This window comes from Cardiocondyla obscurior, linkage group LG21 (assembly GCF_019399895.1).
Source record: "Cardiocondyla obscurior isolate alpha-2009 linkage group LG21, Cobs3.1, whole genome shotgun sequence".
NCBI classification, from domain to species: domain Eukaryota; kingdom Metazoa; phylum Arthropoda; class Insecta; order Hymenoptera; family Formicidae; genus Cardiocondyla; species Cardiocondyla obscurior.
The window spans coordinates 116,354-135,076 of NC_091884.1; the positions used below are offsets into that span (position 1 = coordinate 116,354).

General features: G+C 34.1%; 3 protein-coding genes and 1 long non-coding RNA gene across 7 annotated transcripts; 2 read left to right on the forward strand and 2 right to left on the reverse strand.

Annotated features, from left to right (window-relative positions):
- Positions 1-30: 30 nt before the first annotated feature.
- On the reverse strand, positions 31-7,422 carry Btz (CASC3 exon junction complex subunit). Of its 2 annotated transcripts, XM_070670722.1 has the most exons (9): positions 7,182-7,422; positions 5,485-5,915; positions 5,278-5,410; positions 5,023-5,174; positions 4,513-4,928; positions 4,004-4,276; positions 3,833-3,865; positions 3,293-3,549; positions 31-3,173 (listed from the first exon to the last, which is right to left on the reverse strand). In XM_070670722.1, the coding sequence occupies exons 1-9, from the start codon at positions 7,278-7,280 to the stop codon at positions 2,559-2,561; spliced, it is 2,409 nt and encodes an 802-aa protein (XP_070526823.1). In that variant the 5' UTR covers positions 7,281-7,422; the 3' UTR covers positions 31-2,558. The 2 variants fall into 2 exon arrangements, with proteins under 2 accessions (XP_070526823.1, XP_070526824.1); XM_070670723.1 differs by lacking the exon at positions 3,833-3,865.
- Positions 7,423-7,559: 137 nt separating this feature from the next.
- LOC139110739 (uncharacterized) lies at positions 7,560-18,714 on the forward strand. Its single transcript, XR_011547042.1, has 3 exons — positions 7,560-8,103; positions 8,219-8,262; positions 18,635-18,714. It is a non-coding gene; the product is annotated as an uncharacterized lncRNA (long non-coding RNA).
- Roe1 (grpE protein homolog, mitochondrial Roe1) lies at positions 8,394-10,087 on the forward strand. 2 transcript variants are annotated; one of them, XM_070670726.1, is made up of 5 exons: positions 8,394-8,504; positions 8,584-8,716; positions 9,059-9,488; positions 9,569-9,652; positions 9,740-10,087. In XM_070670726.1, the coding sequence occupies exons 2-5, from the start codon at positions 8,631-8,633 to the stop codon at positions 9,845-9,847; spliced, it is 708 nt and encodes a 235-aa protein (XP_070526827.1). In that variant the 5' UTR covers positions 8,394-8,504; positions 8,584-8,630; the 3' UTR covers positions 9,848-10,087. The 2 variants fall into 2 exon arrangements, with proteins under 2 accessions (XP_070526827.1, XP_070526826.1); XM_070670725.1 differs by lacking the exon at positions 8,394-8,504 and having other exon boundaries at positions 8,531-8,716.
- On the reverse strand, positions 10,299-13,931 carry Mlh1 (DNA mismatch repair ATPase Mlh1). Of its 2 annotated transcripts, none has more exons than XM_070670720.1 (9): positions 13,596-13,931; positions 13,464-13,527; positions 13,182-13,381; positions 12,863-13,091; positions 12,570-12,771; positions 11,264-12,494; positions 11,102-11,165; positions 10,828-11,026; positions 10,299-10,744 (listed from the first exon to the last, which is right to left on the reverse strand). In XM_070670720.1, exons 1-9 carry the CDS (start codon positions 13,706-13,708, stop codon positions 10,452-10,454), a joined length of 2,595 nt encoding a protein of 864 aa, XP_070526821.1. In that variant the 5' UTR covers positions 13,709-13,931; the 3' UTR covers positions 10,299-10,451. The 2 variants fall into 2 exon arrangements, with proteins under 2 accessions (XP_070526821.1, XP_070526822.1); XM_070670721.1 differs by having other exon boundaries at positions 13,450-13,527; positions 13,596-13,646.
- Positions 18,715-18,723: the final 9 nt, after the last annotated feature.

Consider the following 18,723-nt stretch of genomic DNA (forward strand, 5'->3'; position numbering starts at 1 on the left):
GCTTTTACAATAATTAACAACTAAAAATAATTGTTTTTTTTTTTTTTTTTTTTAACAGAGATTATATTGAACAAAGAAACTTGTGGGTAAAGGAACATTTGGCGAAAAGCGCTTTATATATGTACTGAGACCCTGCTGCATAGTTCTGCAAAGTCAACAGCTCAGTAATATACTTCTATATATCCTGCTTAAGTTGAACAAACATTCTTCAAGTTTCGCTGAATTGAAACCCTGAGTCACACAATATTGAATTAATAACATATAAGTGAATATTATGTATAAAAGTCCACGTGATATCGTTGAGATTTGATGCTTTAAACCTTTTACTTTATTATACTGTAGATATAGATTTAGATAACAATGTACATCACAGATCGATAACTAAAAGTTGGAGACCTAAAGAGACGTACGTTAAAAATCAAAGAAATAAACGCAAGAATGTAAATACAAAGCGTTAAGTTAGGTATTCTCTACCTATTCCATATTTTAAAGTACTCATTTATGCTCCGTTTTCGTGTATATCATTTATGTTAATTATTTTTCCTATAATACAATTATATCAATCAAAATATATCTACAAAGTTTAATAAAGTGTACGTAATCCTAACGTTTAAAGCTTAAAGTTATTATATAAAGTTATTACTAATGTATTAGTTGTTATAAACTGTACAATATGCTACAGCGAATAACATTCTTGTTCACTTCGTTTGCATATAAATTTACATTTTTATTGCGTAGAAGTGCTGTTCACCATGTATAAATTCCCTATCGAGAAATATCATATCGTTCTTTTTTATAGAATTTTGTTTAAGGCTTTGCATTCAACATTGCCATAATTATACTTCTAAATGTAATCACGAAGAATTAAAAACAAAATTTAATTAATCGTTTCAAAGTACTCTTTCGCTGTTATCAATGTATTCACAAAAATAATTATCTTACTTCACTGATTAATCACTCTAGTAATATTGAAGTTAGATCTTAGAAGCATAATATCTCAAAAGAAAAAAGAACTTTTTTATTTTGTGACAATGGCCAATTACAGTATAACTTACGAAAATGACCAATTTGTGAAACTAAAAGTATGTAAATAAAATGTAATGAAAGAGAGATAATTATTATATGAAAAAAAAAAAAAAAAAACAAATTAAAGATATCTGACAGACTGTTCATTTCTGTTACTTCCATGTATTTTCTGCAAAATGCAATTTGTCTCTCCTTTTTTCAAACATAGTTAAAAAACAAGAGAAAAAGTGCAAAAATACATATGGAAGAAAAAAAGAAAAAACCTGTAAAATTAAATATCCCGATTTTGTATACAAAAAGATGTACACTTATGTTACTCAATGAAATGTATTTCGTTAATATTATAACTACAAACATTTCTGCATTGTAGGTAGTCATAACATTGAAAAAGTATAGAATTAGCGGTTATATCGTGTTACACTCCATGGCCCATGTTACTGCCAAGTTTATTACATTAGAACACGATAACGTTCCTTGCTAAATAGTGACCAGTTATAGGTAGAATTCGCATATGAAAAAATCATTGTTACTTTATACTCCAGGCAATAATAATGTCAGCGCATTACGAGGCTCCTATTTTAGACATTATTATAAATACGGATTATAGTTCCCATTAAGTTAATACGCTTTTTTAATTTATGCTTTAAACTTATATTTAATAGCATTATTCGCGTATCGATTCTTTGATAGAACTTCTTTACCCTTCAAAGCAATTATCAGTAAAGCTTTTAAAAGCTTTAAATCCGTCACTGTAATTATCTTGCATAAGTTGTACTAAAAAGAAAAAACAATAATAAAATAAAAATCTATTTCGATAAAATTTATTGACATTATAAATCTTAAAAAAATATTTTTTAATTTAAGTAAATGATTTAATAGTAATAATTTAATAATTTATTTGAATAGGTACGATTTTTCGCTGTTAAATTAGCAAATTAAATTAAAATATTAGCTTTAAATTTTTTTAATCAAAATAAACGATTAGTGACGGATTAATGGCTTTAAAGCTATATGTTGCCATGTACATACACTGTAAAGCAGATACGGCATTTCCTGCGACGAGCAACGACGGGGGCTGGCGTACGTGACTATCCCCTCTCTCGGTCGCCGAGTGCGGGGAGGTGTACTAGCAGTAGGCCGCGTTCCCCCTCAATCCTCTGTGACCGGTGCTCCGTAACACATCTACGCACGTGCTTCGTGTGAGATTCGACGCACCCCACACCAAGGTCACGTACGCTAGCCGCTGTCGCAGCACCACGAATACCATTCCTGACGGTGAGTGTACATGTCTTAATGCATTCCTTCAAATATGAATTAAATTATTATTCTGCACCCATAATTCTATAACGAAAAATTGTATACGCAATTGCGTTATAGAATAAATATACGATTATGGGGATGCGAATGAACTAGACATTTCCAAAGCAACATTTCGCCCAAGCGCGTCGTGTACAATTCGATATAATAGCGACATTTTAATACGCAGAGAGAAACGTATGAATACAAGGCGCAAATGTTAATAATAACGCTTCTTAGGCTGCAGCTTTTTCAATAATGGTACCTTCGGGAATTGCGGATTCAATGTTACCTAATTCAGTCTCGACGCTAGCTAATGTCGTTGGGTTGTGAGAAACTGTGTTTTTTTCATTAGACGTTACTTCTAACAGTTCCTTAACACTGACGCTATCGTCCAAATTATCTTTTTTAACGGGTGACGCGTCAATATTTACATGAGCGTCGACATTGGTAATAATCTCTACTTGCTCGTCTAAATCATTCACTGCTTTGTCCGCATCCGAAGCTTCAACCTTCTGAGATTCTAGATTCAGCGTGCTTGGCTGTTCAATTTGCGCACTGTCGAATTGTCCCAGTACAGGTTTCTCGTCACTTTCCACGGCATTACTACTCTTGATTTCTTGTTCAGTCTGTTGCACGTTACCTGCAGATTGATTATTCTGGTATTGCTGAGTGCTTCTTCCTCTTCCTCTACCGCTTTGCTGATTATCGGGTGGTGGAAGAATAGGTATCGCTGCTTTCGGTCGTCGCAAAGGAGCAGTTTGTTGCTGTTGCTGTTGTTGTTGCGCAGGACTGTAATAAGTACACCCTTGTGGTTGGTATAACTCTTGAGGTGGTGGTGGACCCTGAGGCTGCGTCATTAAACCACAAAATTAATTATAAAATATCTTATCATGTATTGCATATCTTTATCTTTTTTATAATTTTTTTTTTTTTTTTTCCAACACTTAAAAAGATTTCATAGTCTCACCTGCACTGAAGGATTATATCCTTGGTAACCTTGAAAGTTAGGTGGAAATGTTGGACCATTTGGACCAGGAACATAATTAATTATACTAGGAGGTGCTGTTTGAGGTGGCATAAATTGCGGTGGTGGTACTAAAAATGGTGGTGGGGCATAACTAGCAGCTTGTCCACCAGGTGGTAGAGAAATAACAGGTTGTCCTGTCATAGGTGCAGTGGCTGGAGCAACTGGAGAAGACTGTTCAAAATGCCCTTGAGGGTAACCTAAAATGCATGATAAATTAGTTAAAAATATCTTACAAATAATTTAAAAAATACTTTCAATAAAACAGTCTGTAAAGTAATTTTTATATAACCAATTTTCAACATTAAAAAATTTTATACAAAAACTTTTTTTATAAATATACAATAACTTTTGCTCCCTCTATTTTTTTCATGCAGTTTTTTTTAGTTTAAATAAATACAAAATACTTAACAAAAATATATATTTAAATAATTGAATAACTTTTATACATAGTTTTAATTTATATATGTACTTTTTTCTTACCTTGAGAATCTAAAACGGCTCTTGAGTTTCCAGCTAGGTACGCATATGCACAAGCGATATATTAATATTATATACATGCTTGTATTAGGCCATGTAAAAGCATATATCATAAGAAATAGATTAAGAACATGCATTAAAATAAAATTAAGTAATGTCAATACGCGTGATTACCTTGTGGCGGAAAATATCCATGTTGAGCATGTTGAGATGGATAATTTTGTTGTGCAGGCGTTTCTGAAATAGCAGGTCGTTGACGAAGACTGGAATATCGTTTAGGTCTATTTCCAGAACTGTCCTGCTGCTGCTGTTGTTGCTGTATTGTTTGTTGCGGTGAATGTGTTTGTGGCTGATGCGATTGTTGCTGCTGCTGCTGCTGCTGTTGTTGCTGCATTCTAGGAGGTACTGTATTTGATCTGTGTTGGTTGGAGGATGTAAAAAAGCCTTCTACACAAATTAGGAAAAACAATTAATTAAAGATTAAAAAATAGGCTCTTGTAATTAAAAAAAAAATACAATTTAAAAAAATTAAAGACATAATTAATTAAATTAATTGAGAAAACTTTTTGTAATTTTTTCTAATATTATAAAGTAATATCAATAATTTTAATCGCCAAAAATTTAACTTTATTATCATATTGTTTAAATTTATTTTTTAAACAATACTATTGACCAAAACTCACTGCTGTGTCGTGCAGATTGATGATATTGATTACCATCATTAAGATTCAGTTGTTGTTTCACGTCATGAGCAAGTTGATGCTCTTCATTATGTGACGCGGTATTATTTCGTCTATTTTCTACCGTAACCGGACCTGGCCCACGGGTTTTTGATTTATTTTCAATTATTCTGTTAGTGACCATGTTGTTATTAGCGTTGGATTTAAAACCTCTTCCACGCGTTCTACTCGCGGCCAAGCTGACAGACTCTTGGGTGTTCCTTTTGTTATTCTCTCTTAGTAATGGCTTGGGATTAGTTAATTTTTCCGCATCACCCCCAGAGCCAGGGTTCCCATTTGCATTTTGATTTTGAGTAACATGTCTACCGTCCTTTTTCCAAGATGTATTACTGGATTCATCTGATGCTTTGTTTTCACTTCTGTAATGTCATTTTTATTAAAAAAAAAAAAAAAAAATCGATTTTACTAATAATAAAAGGTTGTTTAAATATAATTAAAAAATGTAACACATACATGGATGTATTGGAGGCGCTAGCGGGCTTAGTTTTTGCACTATCTTGTTGTGATTGAAGCGGTGGAAAGTTTTGGGTTTTGTTTTGTATTTTGTTCTTACTGCTGTACCAAGCCGATGAAATTACAGGTTCCTCTACTTTAGTTGGAGTAGTCTGTATAAATTAACAGAAAAACAAATAAAAGATTTCGATAAAGAGATGTTTGATGACATTAGTAATAATCAATCATATTTAACGCATATTGCGTAACATTTACCTTACTGTTACCAAGAGCAGGAAACTCTTCGTTATTTTTATGAAAGCGTCTACCACCGTTTCCTCTACCAGGTGTAGTTTTTCCATAAGCGTCTTCATCCTCCCAATTTCTTGTATATTTGTTGGGTCCGCGACTGAACAAATACAATGCATATAACACGACGTAAAATCAAAGTTTACAGGAAATAAAATTTTTTAATAAACTCACCCATATCTCCTTCTCCTTCTAGCTCTAGGTGGCCCTTCTTCGTTTCTAATATCGTAACCATACGTTGCTATCAATTCCTCGGGTCTTTTCGGAGCTTGTTCTTCATCGTTATATCGATCGTGATCCCATCTATCTTCCTTATCCTTCCATACCTTCTTCTCTTTGGTCTCTTTCACATTTGTTTGCTGTTCTGTGTTATTATCAGTTACTTCGTCAGTTGTACGATCATCATGCTCATAAAACGTTCCTCGTTTTGGAATATACTGTGGATTACGTCTGTCCTCGTCGTCATCCAGCTTTTTTTGCTGTTTCTCTTCTTCTTGTCCATCTCCGCTTTCACGTTGTTCTCCCCCTTCTTGCGATTCAGCATCAGAATCGCTTTCATAAATATCACATTCCGAATCTTGATGCCCGTCAGTTTGTTCGCTGCTCTATAAACAGGAAAATGTTTAATGCAATATATTCAAATAAAAAGTCTTAAAGATATGTACATATTCACAATTAATTAAAAAATAATTTTTAATTATTATTTATGCATTTTTAATTTGTGTGAGTGAATAATAACACGTATATAACATTTCTTTTTATCTGTAATTATGAGATATCGTCTTTAGTTTGTTGATTAATTTTTATCATTGGTTCTTTATTTAGCCAATTAATGCACTCGGAAAAAAAAAAAAATAAAAAAAAAATAAAATAAAATAATAAAAAAAAAAATAATAAAAATAATAAAAAATAATAATAATAATAATAAATAATAATAATAATAAATAATTAGTCTTCCTAAATTACACGAACTAAAACAGAAGTTTGTTTTTGCTTAAAAAAATATTTAATACATTACAATTAATTAATTCAAATATTGCAATAAATATAAAAGCTGCCAGTAGAAAAGATATTTGTAAGTTTGACTTATTTGTCACTTTTGGCATAATTCAAAAGTCACTTCAAAAAATAATTAATTAATTAAGAAGAATAATAAGAAAACTGGGAATAAAATTACCCAGGGAATAAGAGTACAATACAATAGTAATACAAATGCAATAAAATGTACCATATTGCCGAAAATGGCAACTGTTATAAATTTTTTGAAGTAGTGGTTCACCCCTCGCTCTTGCCATACAGTTTTAATCTCAATAATATTAAATTACTTGCATCTCGCGTTCCAAACAACCTGAGAGGCAGCTTAGAGGACAAACTCTTTCCTCTCTCAACTGAAGTAAAATGGGTTGATAATAAATTGACAAAAAAAGCAAGGACAGGGCATTTTAATAGCATCGAATAAAACACCCATGCGGCAGTAACATATATAACGATCGGTGCAAGATAATATTCTCGGAATTATCTGTCCACGTTGTAACTGGCGTACAAAGTTCGAAGCCCCCATGCCTGCCAGCAGCGATCGACAACTGAAAGTAATAAACGGCGTCGAATATCGCGGTTTGCCCAACTGCCCGTTTAATTGTTATCAGCTGGCAACTTGTAAAGCTAGATTTCTCGTTCCGTTATCCCCACAGTCCGTCGCACGACTAATTGTGAGCTCCGTGGAGAGCAGAGCAAAGCAAAGCAAAGCAAAGCAAAGCGTGGCGTGGCGTGTCGCGACGCCAAGGGTGGATCCGATGGCGGTATGATCCGGTGTCGCATTTAAAGCCATTCTCGTCGATCGCAAATCAAAGGGGGTCGTATACTACACTTACCTGGGTCTCCTTCGTTGCGTTCAGCTCCTCGTACGAGTCCGAGAGATCGTCAGAGCCGCACGACTGGTTGGACTTGCGACGTCGCCGAGTGTCCGACATTGCTGTACACGGGGACAACACACGTCCCGTTCCTTAATCGCGTCGACTCTCGGACAAGCGGACACGAAACGCGGGGATAAGAATCGCTTTGGTTGTTCGCGAAATTACCTCGCGAGATGCCGTCAGGACGTTTCGTCCACCCTCGTCACGGAACCGCCGCGATTGCAGCATGAAGCACAGGTCACAAACTGCGGAGCGAACGCGGGCGGATGGTCGCGTTACGTTGACAGGTGGCGGTGCCGTGTGGAGAGATTTTTTAACACCGTTCGCCATTTTCTCTGTAGCGCGCAAATTATTTTTCCATTACATATTTTTACCGAATTACTTAGCGCAGTAATTAAAACTTGATTGAAAATTAATTTTTGCATTAATAAATGGCGACTTTGAGGTCAATTATTTCTCTCTTTTCAACAAGTAATTTATGTCCTGTCTGTAAAAAATTGCCGCGATGCCTGTATTAGATGACAGTCGATTCTATTGTTGCCGTTTATTAAATTATATATATTTTTTTGTTACAGATCGACGCAGCTGCGTCCACTGCTGTCAACGAAAGTGTCGTCACCGTCGATATTATTAATTATACGAACCGCAGCCGGTTCGTCGGTCGTTCCGGGAGTTCCGTACAGTATTCGGACGGCTTTGTTCTAAACGCGAGTGCCGAACAAGAACGCGCAAAAGTGATTAATAATTTTCGCGATTGTAAAATCACGGTCGGGGTGTTCGCGAGTGACTTGTTCGCGGAAGGACGACTCGTCACGACGTCCCATCTGAGAGGAGGAACAGGCTCGGGAAGGGCATCCTGCATCGGCGGAGCAACTTTTAGGTGAGAATTAATTCTTTAAATTAAATTTTTATTTAAAAAAAGAACTTACCTTTTTTTTATTAACTTTATTAGTTAATATAATCTCTACATTAATATTTTGCATTTTATGTTACAGTCACCGGCAGAATACTTCAACTCCGCTGCAGCTCATGCAGATTGGTAAGTCGCATGATTTTTTTTTTCGTACTTTGTAATTAAGGTTTCTTAAAAAATATGACGCTCGCGTAGCGCGCGCATAGTTTTTTCTCGTATCGTCAAAACATCCATACTGCTAAAAAAGAATTTTTTTTAATTAAACATATATATAATATATAATTAATATATAACTAGATGAAAAATATTGCTAAATAAACAGAGATACGTTTAGAACGATTGAATGAACGATTCGATCAACCTCTAAAGTGAGTTACGACACTTTGTGTTTCTCAATATTCCGTGATTATAACCTTTCGCGTTTTCTGATCGTTCCATCTCGTCTAGTTTCATCATCTGAGATCCGAAATCTCGTTTGGAGCTGCGATTGAATTATGGCATCAATCGTTGTGCCGGCGGTACTGCGATTTAGTCGCGTGACAATTGATAATTTATATCAAATAAATAAAGGCTTAAAGAGGTAAATTGGCATCTTAATATTTTTTAATTGATTCAAAATTGCAGTTGAACTTGCGAGATCACATGTCAGCACGTTGAGGTTAATAGCGATTTTGTTATATTACTTTATTCTGCTTCTTGATGTTAAGTCTTTTAATAAACGTCAAAAATTATCGTTTACTTAATTCTCTTGTGACATGAAGCAATTTAGTTTTTAGTATAATTGAGTTTGCACATCGCTACAGGCAAAAGTAGAAATTCAGAATTTGTTATCTTGAAATCTTAATGATTTAGCAAAATGTAAAAATAACGAGGGTAATTCAAGTGTAATAAATAAATTAATATACACGTATAAAAATTATAGATTGCCATGCACATCTTTTGCATTGTCTTGGCAAAGACAAAATTTTGGTACAATAACAGAAGAGAAAAAACCAAACTCTACAGATATACCTCAAGTGTCAGAGACTAGTACAGAAAATGAAAAGAAACTGAAGGCTGAGCTTGAGCTAATTAATAAAGAACTTGCCGATTTAAAAGAATTTAGAGACACCTTGGATGATAAATACAAAAGAGCATTGGCTGAAGGAGAGAACATTAGGGTTAGACTTACCAAACAAATTAATGATGCCAAACTTTTTGGTATTCAAGGCTTCTGTAAAGATCTTTTAGATGTTGCTGACATATTAGGAAAAGCTACAGAAAGTGTGCCAAAGAATGAGTTAACAGAGCAGAATCCACACTTAAAGAATTTATATGAAGGCTTGGTTATGACAGAAGCTCAATTACATAAAGTAAATATAATTTTAGCCTTATTTTTTTTATATAAATAATATGTGTTGAAACATTTTCCCATTTTCTCTTGATATTATAGGTTTTCAAAAAGCATGGCCTAGTTTCATTAAATCCTGTAAATGAAAAATTTGATCCTAATGAGCATGAAGCATTATTTCAACAAGTAAGATTAATTATAGTTGTATATAAGTTATTTATATATTATATAATATGTACAATAATTTCGGAGAATAATAAGTACTATTTTCAGGAGGTTAAAGGCAAGGAGCCTGGAACAATTGTTGTTGTATCAAAAGTAGGGTACAAATTGCATGAAAGAATAGTAAGACCAGCATTAGTAGGTGTGGCTAAAGGATAACTAATATGAAAATAGATAGAACTTTAACTGATAACTTGTTGTAAAATCATTAAGTTCAATATAAGGTATTGCTGTACATTATAATTTTCTGTTAAATTTTTATTTAAAATATAAAATATCCAATATATTAATATCATAAAATGTACAAGGATTAAAAAAAAAATATATATCTACTACTTTTATGTAAAAAGACATTTATACTGTTACTACATATACTTATAAATATTTATATACACTATAGCTATTACGAAAAAGATATTTTACATTTAATAATTTTCGACACAGATTTTATTTTATTTAAAAATTTTTGATCATATAATAAAATCGTAATAAAAGTAATAAAATTGAAAACGAAAGAGAGAAGGAAGAAGTTATAAAAATGTGATAAAATATAAATTTTGACACAAAAAATAATATATTTTAATTATTTTTTATGCATAATATATAGTAAATCAGTAACTAGTAATTATACAAACTATAAATCTTGATGTAAAAAGTAATAACTACACAACTTTATGGAATATTAAATATAATGCTATCAAATACGTCAATAATTTTCGTAAGCGCATAAAAAAATTAAATATAATACTTTTGTCAGCATAATTCAACATCTTTCGAACACTTTATATAAATCGGGTAAACTTGCTATTTGTAATATCGTTGAATCATGGGCAAAGTGTTTTGGTGGGAGTAAACTTTCTTTAATTGCGGGATATAAAACATGTTCAGTTACATACTTCCAATCGTGTGTCTGATGCTTTGGATTGATATAGCTGTAAAATTTCGCCGTTTCCCGACAAATATTTTGGAAACATGCTTGTTCTTTCTTCCAATTAACTTCCGTTGCTAAACGCATTATGTACAATGGAATTTCCGCTTCGTATGGAAAATATTTATCTGAAATATCATATATATGTATATATATATTTATTTTTTTATACTATATAATATTCAGTATTACATTGTTATATTTACAATACCTAATAGCACGGGCAATGATCTCAAGTTTCCTAATTTATCCATAACAATCGAAAAATATTCGTTCATCATGTCTGCTTTTTCTAAAAGTAATTCCTTCACTCTTGCTGCCAATTCTTCCTTCGGCCCGTCCTCCTCTGTCCATCCGGTTTCCCCAGAATTTAAAGCAATCATTGCTAAATCAAACAATGATATCCGTTCCTGAAAAAAATAAAATTGCACGCGATAATAGACAGCTATAAAATAAACATGGTTTGCTGCATTTACGATACGTACCGAAAATTTTACAACACCAAAATTTGCAAAATCATACACCATAATTTCGTAAAAAAGCTCCTCGCTGAAAAATAACGAAATACATCTTTGATTATTTAAAATAAATTTTATATACATATATCTGTTTTAAATTCCATTTTTATCACGTTAAAGTAATCTTACGCTAGTTTTCTGGTATTGCATATGTATAAATTCACTCCACTTTGTATCAGAGCCGAAGTTTGATCGATACAACCAACAAATGTCAAATTAGCTAGAATGTTTCTTAATCCTTCGTGACATTCATCTTCAACTTCCTTACGTAATTTCAAGACACTCGTTAATTTTACTTCGTACTTAAAATTATTCACGGAATATGATTTAAATTGTTTTAAAGACTTCGAAGATTCATCAGCAGAATCTTTTTCAATGGAAAGTATCTTTTCGGATTGACTTGCATCGGATATTACATTTTCAACTTCTCTCTTATTATCGTCTGTATCTATGACCAGCTCTTTTTCTCTTTCCGAAGATTTTTGTGTACTCTCGATAATATCTTTATTTCCGAAATACTGATACACTTGTTTACGAGCCTTATCGGCTATAGCATCTACAGGCTTATCTTCTGTAGGATCATCTTCTTCCTCATCCAAGTCTTTTAAAAATTCAGAGATATCAAACGTATTGTCTGAACGAATATTTTTCGATCCTTCTTTTTGTGCAGAGCTACCTGAATCGTAAATATTTTGTGAATCCGACAAAGCTTCACTATTTAATATATCACTCCAATGTGTTGAATTATTACCGGCTGGAGTTTCTTCGGTATGTAATAATGTAGAATTGGGTTTTGTGATATTTATATTCAAGGTTGAATTTTTTTCCTGACAATTATTCTTGGCAGGTGGATCTTCGTTAATAATGTCAGGTTCGTTTTCCTTTTTCAATGGATTTTCGAGGGACGTAGAATCTGCGTTATGTGTTAATTCTTTTGCTAGAGTATTACCGTCATTGTTTCGTTGTTCAAAATGTATAGTAAAATTAAATTTGTCAAGTTTTTGATCAGACGAATCTGTCCTAATCATCTCTTTAGCGTAAGTCTTTTTTAATTTATCTAAATTCCCTTTATTATAATCTGGCAACACTTCTTCAAGAACTTCCTTGGTAATATCTGCTTTTGGTAATCTAGCTTGTAAATAAAACGTTCTAGATGCGCTATTACCAGCCAGTCTTTCATCTAAAGCCAATTTTATTCTTTCGATTATCGCATCTTCGTGAAGAAATCGAACCTCGTGTTTTGTCGGATGTACATTAACATCAATATTATGAGGATTAATATCCAACGATATATAACACCACGGATGGGCCTTTTTTGGAAGATATACGGTATATATTTCTTCCAACATTTTACGGATTGCTAAAAACAACCGAAAGAAAACGTTACAAATAATCTAAAGTTTTTAAAATAAATAGAGTTTAATCATCAACTTACAATTAGAATCAACCAATCGATTATTGATAAACAACAGCATTACCATTCGTTTATTTGTGTAATTTGGATTAGTTATTAAACTGTGCATCTTAAATTGATAATCTTTATCGTCAAGCTCAACTTCTAATAATTCACGAGCAACCGGATTGCCGTACAATATTCTTATATTACTCTGCTTTGTTGAATTATGTGGTGTTCGAAACTAAAAATATAATAACATTGCTATATATATTTTTTTAAATAATATTATATGTTGTATATATTTGGCTATATCTTGGTAGAATTTATTTTACCTGAGGTCTTGGTTCACCATGTTTTTTTAAGGTGAATCCTACTGCTGGATTATGTACAGCATACCTCATAACTACTTCTGTAATTTTGGTAAATTCCTCTGATGGATTTGACAAGGCTTTTCTACGAGTTGCCACATTGTAAAACAGATTTTCTATTGTTATTACAGTGCCTTGATTTCCAGCACAAGGTACTGGAGGTGCTTTTAGTTTGCTGTTAATATATGATGCTCTGTAATAATGTAGATTGAATGGTATACTTAATTAATTTGTATACAATTTTTTTTTTTCTTACAAAACATATTTTGTTAACTTTACATACTTGTAGGCACATTTTTCATCTGCTGTCTTTGTTGTAATAGTAAGAAGGGCTATGTGACTCATACTAGCTAGAGCTTCTCCTCGAAATCCAAATGTTGCAAGATTGTTGAGATCCTCAAACTTTTGTAGCTTACTTGTGGTAAATCTCTCGCATACAATCTCCAAATCTTCTTTTCTGATGCCAGTACCATTATCTTGTATCTAAGAGGTATAACAAATCAATTATTATAGGCATAATTCAAACTAATGTTTGACAATTCTAATCTTACAATTTATTGTATACCTGTAACAGCTTTAAGCCTCCTTCCTTGGTGGTGATTTGTATGTTCGTAGCTTTGGCATCCAAACTACGATGTAACAGTGGAAATTAGTACTCAATAAGCGTTCACTACGATACACAGTTTCTATTACTAACCTATTCTCTATTAATTCCTTCAATGCATTTGCCGGCCTTTGGATTATCTCCCCAGCTGCGATTCTGTTCACTACAACTTGGTCTAATTTTCTAATTTTTGCTGGTGTACACATGTTGCTCCAAATTAATAATTTTAATTAAAAAATCGCGACAAGTAGCTCTCAGGAAGTCTTAGATATAAACACGTAAAACATAATTTTAAAAAATGTAATTTAATCTCGCATACGAATCGACGATCTAGATTACTAAAATAATTACTGGAAAAACGTTGATTATTTTTTTATACCTTAAACATGCTCGAAATCTCAAACAAGCTTTCAATAAAAGACCATGCATTTCACTGGCGCCATTATTTTAAATAAGGTTAGGTACAAACTGTACATCAAAGCTTTTATTGATAATCAAGGCTGTTAATTTATCGACATATTTTCGACCGCAAAAATTTAAATTAGTAATTACATTTTTTCTTTTATTCTCACCTTTGCTTTATTGTAAGTATGCATAAATATTTTCGAGATAAAATTATCAAACGGGAGATACACCTATAAAAAAAAAAAAAAAAAAAAAAAAAACAGATGCATTGCGATTTAGGAATATTTATTCTACTTATATATAAAATATTTAATAATAAAATATATCGATATATGCACATAAGTTTATATTAATAATATAAAGATATGGTTTTAAAGTGCGGTTTGCTACCTGCAGATCTATGCATTGTGATGCGATTGTGCGCGGGTCAAGGTGTTCGAGTGAAAGTACGAAATATCAGCAGCCGCTGAATAAATCTTTTATAAGAAGCTGGGCGGACGTTCGCGTAGAATTATTGCGGCAAACGTGCGATTAACGTAGAAGTACAATGTGACGCTATCGCTCTTGATACATCTGATAACCAAAACAATTTCCTCTCGTCTCGAAATTCCATTTCCCGAAACACTCGATCGCGAAATGACATCTGTCTTCAACGTCATGCGAATTATAATCTTTGTGAGTACGTATATAATTATTTATTTATAATTATAAGCTGCCGAAGTTACCAAATATGTTAAATTTAATGAAAAAAAGGAGCGATCGATCGTTTTGTTCCTAGCTGGAGTTTGATAAGCTCGAGATAATCGGATTATTCGTTGCACTTTCTGCAGAGATAGCGTGTTCCCACATCGTGTCCTTTCTCGACATTGCGGCAAGAGAAGCGATGTACGTTGCGTAAAGATTGCCGCAGCAGGGTCCCGTTCCCGACTTAGTTAACGGTCCATGAATCCTAAAGATTCTCCTCTTAATCATATACCATATAGTATATACATAAATAAAGCACCAGGGCTTTTTAAAACAACGCAATTATTTCGATCGTTTCTCCAGATCTTTGGCATCGGTAATCGAGATCGTCGAAGGAAAATCTAGGCTCGTGTTTCTCATTGTCCGAGAATTGACTGATGCTCTTGTAAAGTGGTCAATTTACTCTTTTCTAAACAATCGTTAAAACCTCACTCGTGTTAATAACTGCAGCCTCACGATGTAATTTCTCTTTGCGCCCGTCTCCTCGCTCAACCAATTCCGTCGTATTTCGTAACGCTAACTATATTAGCCGTGTATTATTAATATTAATCAATTGTTAGCCCATAGCGATGCGTATTTGTCGTACGAATATGTCAACATGACATTTTTATATCTTGCAAACGCACGACAAATAAGTTGATGTGTTTCCTGTCATCGTGGATTTTTTTTTTTTCCAACATCAGCCACTTTCTAAAGTGCGTGCATATAATATATCACATGCGGTTTCTGCGATTTCTACAAAAAAAAGAAACAAAAGAGGGGGATTTAATAAACAAAATTAAAAATATCATATTAATGAATGAATTAAAGAATAGTTTATAAAATATAAAAGAATTAATTACCTTAGGGATAACAGCGTAATATTTTTCCAGACATTTTGTTCACAAAAGAAAACCGTACGTTTCACGTATTTCTATTTTAAGTTCGTATATTACACGAATGTCCATGAAAATTGATGATTGTTTTATGGATCGGTTTATTACGCGCCCTACAAGGGTAAAAGAAATGAGAAACAACACATGGAAACATGATCCATGAAGGTGGACCGCTATTCATGGATCAGCAATCATGATTCAGCGTCAGCATCCGTTGACTTACCGATGCGACAAACTTTCACTGTTCTCATCTCATTATGCTGTCGAATAGTCATCCAAACAAATTCTCATCATCTTTCAGATACGCTCGATCGCTCTTGAAAATAGTAGACGTGCACTTCAGATTGGCGAGTATTTTTCTGCCAAATTTTGTAGAATATTAGCTTCCAGAATGACGGTTCCACTAGCATCGGACGAATTTAATTCTGTAACGCGAATATATAAAATTATAATATTAATATATACACATACAGCCTAAGAGAGAGAGGCAGCTATTAATAAGAACCGTATTGTTTATTAATACGTGCGCAAGTTTCACGAGATGCGGATAACAGTAAAAAGTGACATCATCCTCTTATGTATAAGGATAAGATGAAGTACATTCTAGGTAGTACTGATAATATCTACAGCACGTTCCCAGTTTTTTATTACCACTTGGAAACATAACAGCATTTAAATGTAATTGAAACTTTCCGCTGCAATCGAACCTAGGACAAGAGTATGCCGGTAGATCTAACAATCTTTGTAATACAATTGAAACTTAGTGAAACGAGCTGTTCTCAACAATCTTTTATGAATTAAATTTAAATATTTATATTTAATATTAAATTAATATTAAATATTTAATAATTTAAAATACTAAATTGTGCTACTTTTGTATTATACTTATTCTATTATATTATAATTTTTTCATTTCTCTGCAAAGATCATATGGTTTCGATGAAAGAAAAAAATGCTATACTTTACGACTGCATCATTGTGTGAGAAAATTACAAGTTACAGAGAAAGTTAAATGTCATTATTAGATCTCGGTTTTTCTCTAATTTTCATTATCAATTATAAAAAAAAAATGTAATAAATTGCGTGACTACAGTCTATAGTTTCAAATCCAATTACGTGCTATTATATGCTTTTCTAGTATTTTATTTTTTAACTTGGACCAAATAGTATTTGAATATTAAATGATAATTATATTGTTGGGATCAGTCGAGATTCGCGAATATGTGTCAAGTTTGCTCCCACTTTCAGTTACGAGGATGCGCGTTAAGTGCATTTTAATTAGCAAGACGTATCGGAAAACTAATTACAGGAATACTCTTGTTAATTCTAGGGCGACATCGCGTACGTGCATAACATGAATCATTAAACATACGTATGCCGTGTTTCACGACGGTGCGAAAGTGCGTGCGAGACCTCAAGACAGCTAGAGCCGGTCATTCCGCGAGAAACCTAACCGGTCGTTTGTCAGCAGCGAAGTCTATGCGAAGGAAGGAAGAGAGGACTTTCGCTCGTTCGTAACGCAGGTCGTATTCTCGGATAACGCGGATCTAAGCGCCCGTCGGTGGTCTGTCACGCTTGTCGTGCGAGTCGACTTTCAACGCAACGAGAGAAAAAAAGAAAGAAAAAAAGAAAAAAAAACAAGAAAAATAAAGATCTAGAGGCCTTGCGCGAATGCGCTACCGGTCGCAGATCGCTGCCGCTTCCGGTTTGAGAGAAGCGCGTGGCATCGCTCGCGCATACGACGATTCTCGTCTTATAGAACACGTAACAAAATTATTTCGCACCGCCTTTCTGTCTTTCTCTTCCTCTCCCGTCCCTCTCACCGTCGCGGCGTAATGAGGTGAGATGCGAGAGGCGAGAAGCGGGTCGACGACGTCGTCCTGACTCCTGAGCGGGATGGTTTTCAGGCTGGATCGGTGCCTCTTGATTTCTGCACAAGCGCGACCAGCCCGCATGCCAGTCCACCCATGAAACAACGGAAAGCTGTTGCTCGCTACTTGCCGCGAAATCGTTTCGCTGAAGATCTGAAAATAATAAAGACACGCGCTCGTAAAAACATGATCCAATTTATGAAGCTTTGGAAAGGAAGCTGTTTATCAACTGAACAAAGTATCGTAACGTAATCGACTAGACCAGAGAATAATTTTTTAGAATACACAGGAGAAATACACAAATAAATTATTGTACTAGTATAAACTTAAAGCTTGAAACATAATAATAGATAATATCAATCAGAAACAACTGTAAAGAGCTCAATTTAAAACGTATTACATGCATACCTTATTTTAAGTAGAAAATAAAACGGTGATATATCCTCCAGATGCTTTAAGCTTGCGTGCAGTAGAGTATGAATATTAATCTTTTGTGTTTTCTGTGATGTACATTCCAAAAATGTCTGTATTCAGCTGTTTTTCATGAAAAAAAAAAAAAGACGGGGGTTAGATCATCCTTGCGGGAATGTCTTCATTTACAATGATGAAATCGCACCTCATTGCGCGGTATTGCAAAACGAGTATCTCGGCTTGATGGTAACCGCGTTACATCAAGTCGAGGAGCGCATTATTATACGCAATTCAGAAGTCGTTACGGCCGTGAAAGATGTCTCGACGCCGACGAGGGCCCGCTCGCTTCCGATCGTTACATCGGTCAGATTTTTGCCGAGTGGCGGAGTGGCGCGTTATCAGATAGGTTTCGCGGTAAATAAGAATTCGCCGTCCGTCCTGCTAATTGTGACACATTTAAGCGATAAGCTTGGAAGCGCGTGATGCGCTCACTCGGGAAATATTCGCTGAGCTAAGGCTGAGCGTCTTCGCGAGCGGGCGATGGGGTAACGCGTGCATAGAGGCCCTCTTTATGACGACAGCGTTTTAATTGCACATTTTGACGTAGTCAAATTTGTCGCATAATAGAGGCACAATTTCGAGATAACGTCTGCAAATCCGGAGCGTATGCGCGCGCAAATTCTCATCCTTGTAACGTGTCCATCCTTGTCCCGCGTTCACGATTATGCCTGCGAGATTGTAATTGTCTTCCTTTCGTAATATCTCATGAGTATTTTGTTCCTTTTTTTTTTCTTCTCTAACTCAAGATGCGCAAAATGATTGTTAGGTCTTGTCGCAGCCGCAAGATTCAGCGATCGTGAGACAACGATGAGACTTTTACCTGAGCTCACGAAAAGCTGAAAAGTCTTTCCCATG